The following is an 11,580-nucleotide window of genomic DNA, read 5'->3' as shown; positions in this document are numbered from 1 at the left end:
GCTTTCATTTCAATAAATGTTCAAATGATCCAATATTTCAGCAAAAATCAAAGATTAGAGAAAAAGTCCAAAAACTGAAAACAGATTTGTGCATCAGAACTTTGTTTGTTCTTCTTTCCTCTCCCATTAATCATCTCACCACCCCTCAGATTTATCTGCTGACCCTTTGGAGGGGCCCGACCCCTAGGTTGGGAACCACTGGACTAAACTAGCTAACTGTATATAAAGTAGTGTAAACTAGCTCCACCTCCAGCAGCTACAACAGTAACATGCTGCTCTAACACTGATGCTTCACTATTAATAATCTAATGATGTCATATATAATAATATATCAGTCAGAGGGACCAAACCACTACTTTTACTGCAATACTTTAACTACATCAAGCTCATAATACTTATGTACTTTTACTGCAATACTTTAACTACATCAAGCTCATAATACTTATGTACTTTTACTGCAATACTTTAACTACATCAAGCTCATAATACTTATGTACTTTTACTGCAATACTTTAACTACATCAAGCTCATAATACTTATGTACTTTTACTGCAATACTTTAACTACATCAAGCTCATAATACTTATGTACTTTTACTGCAATACTTTAACTACATCAAGCTCATAATACTTATGTACTTTTACTTGTAATGGAGTATTTTTATGTTGCTGTATTGGTACTTTTACTGCAGTAAAGTATCTGAGTACTTCTTCTGCTTCTGTGTAAAGTTCATGAATAAGATCCTGAACCCTCTGACCGGAATCTCCTCGTGCTCTGTAACCGGAAGGGCAGTGCTGAGTCAGCTGAACCAAGCCGGAAGCAAAACAAACAGCAGAGCGCAGGCGCAGCAGCAGCCTGAGCTCGCGCTGCGGAGGGACCAAAAAACCAAACTTTATTTCACTTTATTTTAAAACTTTTATTTTAACTATTAATCCTTTTTTTCCCGGGAAACTGACGTCAGACAGGTGAACACCGGCACGGGACGCTGCGGAGCGCGAGACCTGCTGCTCGTGCAACGCGGAAGTTGGTCAGACAGGTCAGAAGTTTACTGTTCAAATATAAAGTTTGATCAATTTTATCTTCAGCGCGGTTTGAGCTGCAGGAGACAAACTGAGATCAGCTGACACACAAACATTTACTGAATATTTTATATATTTATGTATTTATATCAGCTGTAAAGTTTTATTATTAGATTATAATGAACATTCAGTTTTATCTCTGAGGTTGTTCTATAGAAGATAAAGTGTTTGTTTAGGCTTCAGATAATATTTCACCCTCAGAGTTAAATAATAATAAATAAGAGTGTTAATATATCTTTATTTAAGTCAGCGATGATAGAAGAAGAGCAGGAAGTGTTTATTATGTATTAAAGCAGATTAAACAGAATAAAACTCACTTTACAGACATAAACATACTGGATCAATATATCAGTTTAACAGCTACACACTAAGTTATTATCAATCAATAACAAACCAAACCGGCTGTAGTTTGGATCAATAATGAAACATAAGACGTTCTGACGTCAGTCAAACTCTGGATCCCACATTACCCATGATGCACCTGGACAGTTGTTGATTTAAATGTTTGGTCCTTCGTCGCAGTGATGAAGAGGAGCCGGGTGTTGGCGGTGCTGGTGGGCGGAGTCTTCTGCGTGGCGGTGATGTCACTGTACCGCATGCTGGAGCTGATGCAGGGGGCGGAGCTTCAGTACCGGGGGGCGCCACCTGCTGGACAGGTGGACGACGTGAGTCACACCGAAAAAGTTATATTTATATAAATAAAAAATATATTATAAATATGTATTATAAAGAATAAATATAAGTTATTTTTTAAGTTTTTTTTTAAACCAATCAGAATCTTTTTTTTTTTAGGATTTGTCCCGCCTCCAGCAGAAGATTGACAGGTTGGAGCGTCTCCTTAGCGACAACAACCGGCTTGTTGCTACGCTGCGGGACTCTCTGCTTCACCGCAAAGCATCATGGGAAACAGGAGGAGGAGGGGGAGGGGGAGGGGTCAATGTGAGCTCAGACTCCGCCCACAGCCGGACCGACCCGCTGCCTGGCTGCCGATTGGCCGAAGAGATGAAGGACGGAACTGACGGCGTGCAGGTTAGCTTAGCATGCTAACAGCTGTTAACACTGTTTTGTTTTTTGTTTTTTTTTTATTAATAAGTTTATAAAACGTTTTTTGTATCCATCTTGAAAACAGTGACAAGTATTTGTTTTATATTACAATTAAATTATATCGTAACAACTTGATTTATAACAATTATAAATATTTATAAATATGTTTACAGCCTTTAAGTAATTTTTGTAGTTTATTTCTTGTACATTTGAAGTATTTTTGTGAATATCTACATTATGAATGAAGTGTGTTTTTACTTTTAAAAACACTTAAAACTTAAAATTTGATCTTTTAAGTACTTTTTACAGAAGTGATGAACAGTTAGTAGTACTGTGATGGTTGTACTGTAGTTCATGTAGTAATCTGTATATATATATATATGACATTGTGTCTGTTTGCAGCTGCTGGATGTTTATGACCTGCTGCTGTTCGATAACCCCGACGGCGGCGCCTGGAAACAAGGCTTTGAGATCAGTTACCACGGCAACGAGTGGGACAAGCAGCCGCTGGAGCTCTTCCTGGTTCCTCACTCGCACAACGACCCTGGTGAGAAAAACAACAAACAAACAAACAAACGAGTCATGTGACACATCACTTAGCGGGAAATATTGTACTTTCTACTCCACTACATTTATTTGACAGCTTTAGTTACTTTTCAGATGCAGATTTGACACAATGGATAATATAACAAGCTTTTAAAATACAACACGTTGTTAAGCTACAGATGTTTAAACAGCTGTCTGCAGATTACGCTTCACTAAACGCATCAGACTTGGAGCGTAAACACACAGTCAGTGTGGATCAATACGGTTATGTTTCTATGTGGATCGGCTGTTACTTCCTGTTTACACTGAAAGTGTCTCAGCTGTCTCACACACGTCTGACAGTTCAGCTGTTTACACTGTTGGGAAAGTTACCTTCAAAATGTCATATATTAGACATGTTGAGCTGCCGGAAACCTTTAAAGGGATGTTACAGAAAAGCCGGTCGGCAGGTCGGAGTACCTGCACAAAAAGTGATATTTATTAATGAAACAGACAAAAATGAACCCTGGGAAATTCAACAAAAATAACTTGAACCATAATAGCAAATAATAAAATCTGCAGCTGAACCTCCTCCCTTCAGTAGACCAGTGACGGCTGTTACCTGCTCATCTGTATATGCAGATGATGCAGCTGCATTCGTTATCAAGTCATTTTAATCTGAAGCACTGAATCTGTCTTCCGTACACACAGAAACTCAACTTTGATGCTGAGCAGTAAAAGTATACGTTCTGTCTGACTGTGATGAGCGTTTTCACCATCTTGTGTTGTGGCGCTGACTCGTTACGCCGCTGGAACGTACCACCTGCTGGTGACCACAGGGGGGAGCTGGACTGACACCACGCCTCCAAAACATAAACAACAACATTGACGTAGCGTTTCCGTTCCTGCTGACAGTCGCAGCTATGAACGCGCCACAGTTTTGTTCTTCCTACCTGAAGCTGATGGAGCAGCTGATGAAGAACACCTGCTGTCACTGATGAAGCAGCTGATCCGTCCACCATCACAAGACTCAGATAAACATAAACAATAACAGGACTGAAGCCCTGAACCAGTAATACTGGTTACTGTAATGTATTCCTGTCTGTGCAGAGGAACATGTTAAGATAAGATAACAGCTGCAGTGCGACTAGAACAAACACAACAAATCCTCCTGCATGGGTTAGGGTTAGGTTTGGCTCGTAGACACAACGTCTCTTATTCTGTTTTTATTAAATTTCACAGTCGCAGTGGAAATAAAAGTGTTCTATTTTATAAACCAGTATCACCAGTTTGGCTTATTTCAGTCCCACATGGAGATTTCACCAAGAACTCAGGCTCAGTTAAATTAAACACACACACATATAGTCTGTATCACTGGTAGTCAAACAGCGGCCCGTGGGCCAAAGTTTGGCCCTGCAGAAAAAATATTTGGCCCTTTGATGAAAGTTTATACTTTAATAGTTTAATTTTTTCACAAATCTACTGCAGATAAAAAACACATTTCTCGCCCACGCTGCCGTCTGATCACAAACAGCTTCAGCTTGTAGAACCTGAACAGGTTTGATGTTTATCAGTCGAACAGACCTGGTGTGTAGATTCAGTCCTTAAAGCTGCAGGATGTAACTATTCTGCATGAAAACATCTAAAAACAGCTAGATCTATGTTATATATATGTTGTGTAGTTGTGTACTTACGTCATCCCAAATATTTCTAACAACGTTCAAACAGAGAAATCCGTCATGTTAAATAAAGTTTGGGTTTATTTAACATTTGTTCGCCTGTCGATGGCGTCATACCAAAGAGTAAACGCCCATAAGATGATCTTCATCTTATTGGATTCTCTAGTTATAAATCTATTCTATTCTTAAATGAATTAAAAGGAATAAAACCCATACAGGCCCATGTTTCCTCTGCACCAGGAAACGCCCCCCCCAATGAAAAACTGGCCCCCGGTTCAACCTGATTGCTGAACTCCGGCTTAACAGAAACATATAAACATAAAACTACTGAGGACACGTCGTCTGGACTGTCCTCAGGCTCTGGAGGGCGAGACCTGGACGTACCGCTGGTATGTCAAAGGCTGGTCCTACACTCATCCTTACTGTAGGCAGCAGCAGAAGGTGGAGGTTCAGGCATCAGGCTGGATATCACCAGAAGAAGAAGACTCGTCCTTGCTGTAGACAGCAGCAGGTGGAGGATCAGGCATCAGGTTGGATATCACCAGAAGAAGAAGACTCGTCCTTGCTGTAGGCAGCAGCAGGTGGAGGATCAGGCATCAGGTTGGATATCACCAGAAGAAGAAGACTCGTCCTTGCTGTAGGAAGCAGCAGGTGGAGGTTCAGGCATCAGGCTGGATATCACCAGAAGAAGAAGACTCGTCCTTGCTGTAGGAAGCAGCAGGTGGAGGTTCAGGCATCAGGCTGGATATCACCAGAAGAAGAAGACTCGTCCTTGCTGTAGGAAGCAGCAGGTGGAGGTTCTCCTATCAGGAAGCAGCAGTCTGTAGTGAGCTGGTCTCTTCTGGCTTCTCTGAGTCAGTGCAGCTTGAACGTGGGCGGCGTGACGGCGGTGTGACGGCGGCACTTCCTTGAAGTCGAGAGTCGCAGCAAATCGACCTTTGATTGCTCCCATGATAAAGTTAATGTGTTAGAACTTGATGATGATGAAGCGAGTCATGTGCAGAGGTGACTGATGTCAGCGACGGGCGTTTCTATGATCCGTTCATTATGGGATGTTACTGAACGTTTGTGTGTGTGTGTGTGTGTGTGTGTGTGTGTGTGTGTGTGTGTGTGTGTGTGTGTGTTGCAGGCTGGTTGAAGACGTTTGACAGTTACTATCAGGATCAGACGAAACACATCCTCAACAACATGCTGATCAAACTGTCAGAGGACAGCAGGTACCCTCATCTTCATCTTCATCACATATATAAACTATAACTCTGATGCATCATCATCATCATCATCATCATCATCACTGAGTCTGACTCAAACCAACAACATGTTAGTTTATGGAGACGTTTGATCTCTCTACTAACTAACCTTCTGTTTGTCTGTCAGGAGGAAGATGATCTGGGCGGAGGTCAGTTATTTCTCTAAATGGTGGAACGACATCGACGAGCAGAAGAGAGAAATGGTCAAACGGTAACTTTACTTTTTGTTTCTGGACAGATTTTCTCATTTTTTGTGTATCTTCATGTATTGATCACTGTTTATTTGTGTTTGCTGCTCTGTGATTGGTCAGCCTGGTGGGGGCGGGGCAGTTGGAGCTGGTGACGGGCGGCTGGGTGATGGCGGACGAGGCGAACTCGCATTACTTCGCTCTGCTCGATCAGCTGATGGAGGGACACCAGTGGCTGCAGCGACACCTCGGTGAGATCAGCTGTTTGTCTTCCTGCTCAGTCACATGACTCCTGGTCACATGACTCCTGGTCACATGACTCCTGGTCACATGACTCCTGGTCACATGACTACGGGTCACATGACTCCTGGTCACATGACTACAGGTCACATGACTCCTGGTCACATGACTCCTGGTCACATGACTCCTGGTCACATGACTACGGGTCACATGACTCCTGGTCACATGACTCCCGGTGTTTCTCCTCCTGCAGGTGTGAAGCCGAGCAGCGGCTGGGCGGTGGATCCCTTTGGCCACTCCCCCTCCATGACCTACCTGCTGAAGGGGGCGGGGCTTAGCAACATGGTCATCCAGCGCGTTCACTACGCCGTCAAGAAGCAGTTTGCTCGGCAACAGACGCTCGAGTTTCTATGGCGACAGAGCTGGGGTGAGAAAGCGTCCCTAATTGTTTTCAAAATTAATTAAATTAAAAAGTTCATGAAATCTTTAATTACAACGGCTTTGTTCCTCTGCTCCGCCCACTTCCTGTGTGTCAGACTCCTCCTCCCGCAGTGACATCACGTGTCACATGATGCCGTTCTACAGCTACGACGTGCCGCACACGTGCGGTCCGAACCCGGCGGTCTGTTGTCAGTTCGACTTCCACCGCCTGCCGGGGGGGCGGGTCTTCTGTCCCTGGAGGGTACCGCCTCAGCCAATCACAGAGCAGAACGTCCAGGAGAGGTACGTTTTTTTCTTTAGACTTTTCTGAATTTTCTGACTATTTACTAATTAACCTTTGACCTCAGTTTAATGTCTTATTAAATTTACTCTAATTCACAAGTTCAAAATGCTTCAATGCTCATCTGTATTGGATCAGTCTATTTCTCTCTATGTCCCGCCCTCTCAGAGCTCTCCTCCTATTGGATCAGTTTATTTCTCTCTATGTCCCGCCCTCTCAGAGCTCTCCTCCTATTGGATCAGTACCGTCAGAAGTCCCGCCTCTTCCGCTCTCCGGTGCTCCTCGTTCCCCTCGGTGACGACTTTCGATTCGTGGAGTCTAACGAGTGGGACGCTCAGTTCAGCAACTACCAGAAACTGTTCGACTACTTCGACCAGCATCCAGAGCTCCACATCAAGGTGACACCTGACACACCTGGGAGGGGGCGGGGCTAAAATACAAGACAAGGTGACACCTGACACACCTGGCAGGGGGCGGGGCTAAAATACAAGACAAGGTGACACCTGACACACCTGGGAGGGGGCGGGGCTAAAATACAAGACAAGGTGACACCTGACACACCTGGCAGGGGGCGGGGCTAAAAGTATGTATATTATTATGTCATTATTTTTTTAAGGAACAGATTCTGTATATTCAATGATGTAGAGATCAATAGTATTGATTATTAATCCACAGCTGTATGAAAGATTCAGACTTGATCAGTATGCAGGTTATTAGCAGCAGCACAGAGATCAATAACAGCATCAACCGTCTGTTCTAACTGAACTGATGTGTGTTTTCCTGTAAATTGATTCTTCTTCTGTGGTTTTCAGGCTCGTTTCGGGACTCTGTCAGATTACTTCGAGGCTCTGCGGCGGCGGCTGAATGCGGCGGAAACGAGTCTGCCGACGCTGCGCGGCGACTTCTTCACGTACGCCGACCGTGACGACCACTACTGGAGCGGATACTTCACCTCCAGACCGTTCTACAAGAGACTGGACCGCACGCTGGAGGCCACGCTGAGGTGATCAATATTATTATCAGTTTATTATCCTGGAGGCCACATATATTAAGTTATTGATACAACCTGCTAACATGTAGTTTGACACACAGAAAATTGTTTTCTGTTATTTCACTGTTTTTTTCTAAAGTGTCTAACATGTTGAATGTTTCTCTCCGACAGAGCGACTGAAATCCTCTTCAGCCTCACATTGGCTGAAATGCGTCGTTTCCGTGGCGATGGTCGTCTGGTTGCAGATTTCCCGGCACGTGAACACTTCAGGCATCTGACGGCGGGGAGGCGGAGCCTGGCGCTGTTCCAGCACCATGACGCCGTCACCGGCACCGCCCGCGACCCCGTGGTGGTCGACTACGGCACCAGGTGACCTGTTAGCATGCTAGTCTGTTAGCATGTCGTCATCAAAGAATAAATAAGTTAATGTCTTGAATAAAAAAACTCAATATCAGGATATTAACGTGTTAGCATGTTAAGTAACAAGTCTAAGTTAGCAGTGCTAGCATATGTTAGCATTTTAAGTAACAAGACTAAGTTAGCAGTGCTAGCAGGTGTTAGCATGTTAGATAACAAGAGTAAGTTAGCAGTGCTAGCATATGTTAGCAAGTTAAGTAACAAGACTAAGTTAGCAGTGCTAGCAGGTGTTAGCATGTTAGATAACAAGACTAAGTTAGAAATGCTAGCATATGTTAGCATGTTAAGTAACAAGACTAAGTTAGCAGTGCTAGCAGGTGTTAGCATGGACAGCATTAGTCTGACAGTCTGCTGAGTTTAAGAAAATTTGACTTTTGTTTAACATAAAGTTTAATAAAGATTGTTTCTTTATTTTTTCATCATTTTTATCCACATTTAGTTTTATTCATATTTTTCAGTGACAATAACCTGTCTCAGTTTATCTTCAGTTTCCAGTTTTTTAAATTCTTTCTCGAGTGTATTATTGTGCAGATCATAAATCAGTCTTAATAAGTGAACATTAGCATATCGCGCAACAGTTAGTGTCAGGTAAAAACTTGATGTTAGCATGTTAACAAAGAAGAGTTAAAAGTTAAAAAAAACCTTTTAAAAACAGCCTGTACACTGTTAGCATTAGCATGTGAAGGTTTGGAAGGAAAGTTAGCAGATCAAAATTGGTATTAGCTTGTTAGCATCTTATCCGAGGGTGAAAGACAAAGCTAACAACACAAGAATATATTTACAACGCTGTTTACAAAAAACAAACTAAAAGCCAAAGGAAGATTTAATGATCTACGATGCTAGCATGCTAGCATGTTGTAGGGTAAAAGATGGGAATCCGGTATTAGAAGGTGAAGGTTTGATGTAACATCAACGCAGAAATCACAGGTAAATGCAGATGTTAGCATGGAGAGCACGCGTTTATAGTGCTCATTGAGTTTAAGAAAATGTGACTTCTGTTTAATAAAAAAAAGGAGATTTTACTTTTTTAAATATTTATTTTTGTCGTTATTTTTATATTTTGATTTGTCTCAATTTACTCAAGTTTTCTGTTGCTGTTACATTAAGTTTGTGAGAGAATAAATGCTATTAGACTAACATATTAGATCAGAAGGAGTTAAAGGTGTTGAAGTAGAGGTTAACAGGTAACAGCTGCCAGCTGTTAGCATAACTGTAAGTAAAGGCATGTACATGTACTGTCAGTGTGATTGTGGTCAAGACATTTTCTATCATTATTTATATACATTTTTTGTTTTTGTTTTGTTTTGATCGTATATCTTTCAAATGTTCTCTATAACTTTTAGATTTTTTTCATAAAGTTGTATTAATCCCTCTTCTGGTTAGCAGATAACGAGCAGTTAGCATTGTAGCTCCTGGAACTTCTACGTCTTTAGCGTTAGCATGTTTTCTGTCTCATTTATTCTTCCATGCTCTCTGTTGAAGGACGGTGTCGCCCCTGACAACAGAAACAGGTACCGCTTGGCTTAGTGTGAGCATTTAGCATCTAGCAATAGCTCCCATCATACCCATTCATTTAGCACTAGCATGTAGCATTGACTTCCCATCACTTCCATTTAATATCGGTGTGTTTTTACAGTGTACATCAACAGTCGGTGTGTGTTTGAATGTTTTTAAAGTTGTGAGAATGTTTTTTAACATTTTGATAACAGAAGAATGGTGAGATGTTTTTACTAAAATATTAAAGCGTAAACTACAACTGTAGTTTGAATCCAGTGAACCAATAAAAAATAAATAAATAAATAAATGAAGTAAAAATCAAAAACATTTTAATGTGAAATCTGATGTTTCAGTAAGAAAATGAAAATGATCCAAAACTCTTTCAACTAAACGTTGAAACGTTTTGTTTTTCAGGTTGTTTCACTCGATCCTGAACCTGCGCCGGGTGCTGCAGAGCTCCGCCCACTGGCTGCTCCTATTGGACAAGAGCCAGTACCACCACGACCAATCCAAACCCTTCCTGCAAACGGTGACCTCTGACCCCATCACCTCATTATCTGTAGTCCTATGCAGAATATTTATGTCATTTATTATCATTCATTACATGTTTAAATATCATAAATGGTCTTCATGGTTGATGTAACGTAATGGAGATAAATTCTAAATGAAATGAATCGTTAGTTGCGGCTGTAGATCGCTGTTTTACCTTCACAGCGACGCCTGCAAACATCCTCAGAGGTTAATCTGTCATGTCTGTCTCAGGATGATGTCATGGCGGCGCAGGACGCTCTGCCTCAGAAGATGTCGCTCACACTCAGCGATGAGCCCAGGTGAGGGGCGGGGCTTAACACTGTGAAGAGGCGGAGCCAGAATATAACTCTTTACTCAAGTGACTCAAATACGTCACTTTTTATTTTGTTCCTCAGACATTTGGTCGCGTTAGCTTGTTTAAAAAGACGAATAACAACAATTTTACTTCAACAACTAGTTTGAAAATGTTTTTTATGTTTTATACAAGTTATTGTTTTTGATTATTGAATATTTAAGATGAAATATAAAGTGAATTAGTAATAAAGTTGAATGCTTGGTAATCAGGATCAGTATTATTAACGTATTGTGTAACACTGTTAGCATCAGCGTAGCTTCATGGATGCTAATGTGTATCTCCGCAGCTATTGGCTGGATTGTTGTTGTTATTATTATTATTATGCCCCCCCCCCTCATGTGAAAAGAAGATAACTTCTGTTAAATTGAATATTTCACCCGTGTGACCGTCAGTCTGCTTATCGATCATCGACAGATTATTGATTATTGACGTTTCTCATTTCAGGTCATTGATCGTCTTCAACCCGACGGAGCAGCTTCGTACGTCCGTCGTCAGCGTCATCGTGGACTCTCCGGACGCTCGAGTGGTCGACGCGGAAACGGGTCGGCCGATGTCAGCGCAGATCTCTGCGGTGTGGGCGGAGCCAAGCAGAGCGTCTACGGAAGCTTTCCAGGTGCAAAACAGTTCAATCAGTACGATTATTCTATGTGAACGTTTCTCCAGATTCTATTATTTTCATAATTTTATTACATTTTTGTGGAGTTAGTTTTTCTATGTATACGTCATGATGTCATTTCGGCCCAGCGGCGTCTGTGTTTACCAGTCAGGAGCCCCAACAAACAACTATTCTACTATAAACTGACTTCTGACAGATTTTAAGACGTTTTCTTTCTGATATGATTTATTTCATCCATGTGGTTTATTCCAGTGCAGTTTACTTCAGTCACCGTATACGACAGTTTGATGTGGACTCTGCTGCCGTCGATCAGTACTGGTACCAGTAGTGACACCGGTTGGTGCCTGATCGTTTATCCTCCAGCTGTGAGTCTTCTGAGCACCACTGCTGCAGAAACCAGTATAGACCAGTAGCTGTCCCAGTCCATCCAGACGCTGCATGAGTTCA

General features: G+C 42.0%; 2 protein-coding genes across 2 annotated transcripts in view; both read left to right on the top strand.

Moving 5' to 3' along the window:
• Positions 1 to 11,580, top strand: part of LOC121886186 (NACHT, LRR and PYD domains-containing protein 12-like) — a 281,314-nt gene that overhangs the window by 98,986 nt on the left and 170,748 nt on the right. The gene's annotated exons all lie outside the window — the stretch shown is intronic.
• Positions 808 to 11,580, top strand: part of man2a1 (mannosidase, alpha, class 2A, member 1) — a 19,657-nt gene continuing 8,884 nt past the window's right edge. The window contains exons 1-15 of the mRNA XM_042394899.1: positions 808 to 1,036; positions 1,602 to 1,744; positions 1,872 to 2,108; positions 2,526 to 2,670; positions 5,457 to 5,544; positions 5,705 to 5,788; positions 5,889 to 6,016; positions 6,259 to 6,432; positions 6,542 to 6,728; positions 6,947 to 7,124; positions 7,539 to 7,729; positions 7,889 to 8,086; positions 10,046 to 10,160; positions 10,394 to 10,461; positions 10,962 to 11,130. Coding sequence (XP_042250833.1) covers positions 1,604 to 1,744; positions 1,872 to 2,108; positions 2,526 to 2,670; positions 5,457 to 5,544; positions 5,705 to 5,788; positions 5,889 to 6,016; positions 6,259 to 6,432; positions 6,542 to 6,728; positions 6,947 to 7,124; positions 7,539 to 7,729; positions 7,889 to 8,086; positions 10,046 to 10,160; positions 10,394 to 10,461; positions 10,962 to 11,130 — 2,103 coding nt within the window. The 5' untranslated portion in view covers positions 808 to 1,036; positions 1,602 to 1,603. The remainder of the gene's footprint in view (positions 1,037 to 1,601; positions 1,745 to 1,871; positions 2,109 to 2,525; positions 2,671 to 5,456; positions 5,545 to 5,704; positions 5,789 to 5,888; positions 6,017 to 6,258; positions 6,433 to 6,541; positions 6,729 to 6,946; positions 7,125 to 7,538; positions 7,730 to 7,888; positions 8,087 to 10,045; positions 10,161 to 10,393; positions 10,462 to 10,961; positions 11,131 to 11,580) is intronic.

This window comes from Thunnus maccoyii, chromosome 19 (genome assembly GCF_910596095.1).
Source record: "Thunnus maccoyii chromosome 19, fThuMac1.1, whole genome shotgun sequence".
Taxonomy (NCBI): Eukaryota; Metazoa; Chordata; class Actinopteri; order Scombriformes; family Scombridae; genus Thunnus; species Thunnus maccoyii.
The sequence above is the reverse complement of the archived record's forward strand: the minus strand, read 5'-3'. Positions and strand labels throughout refer to the sequence as shown.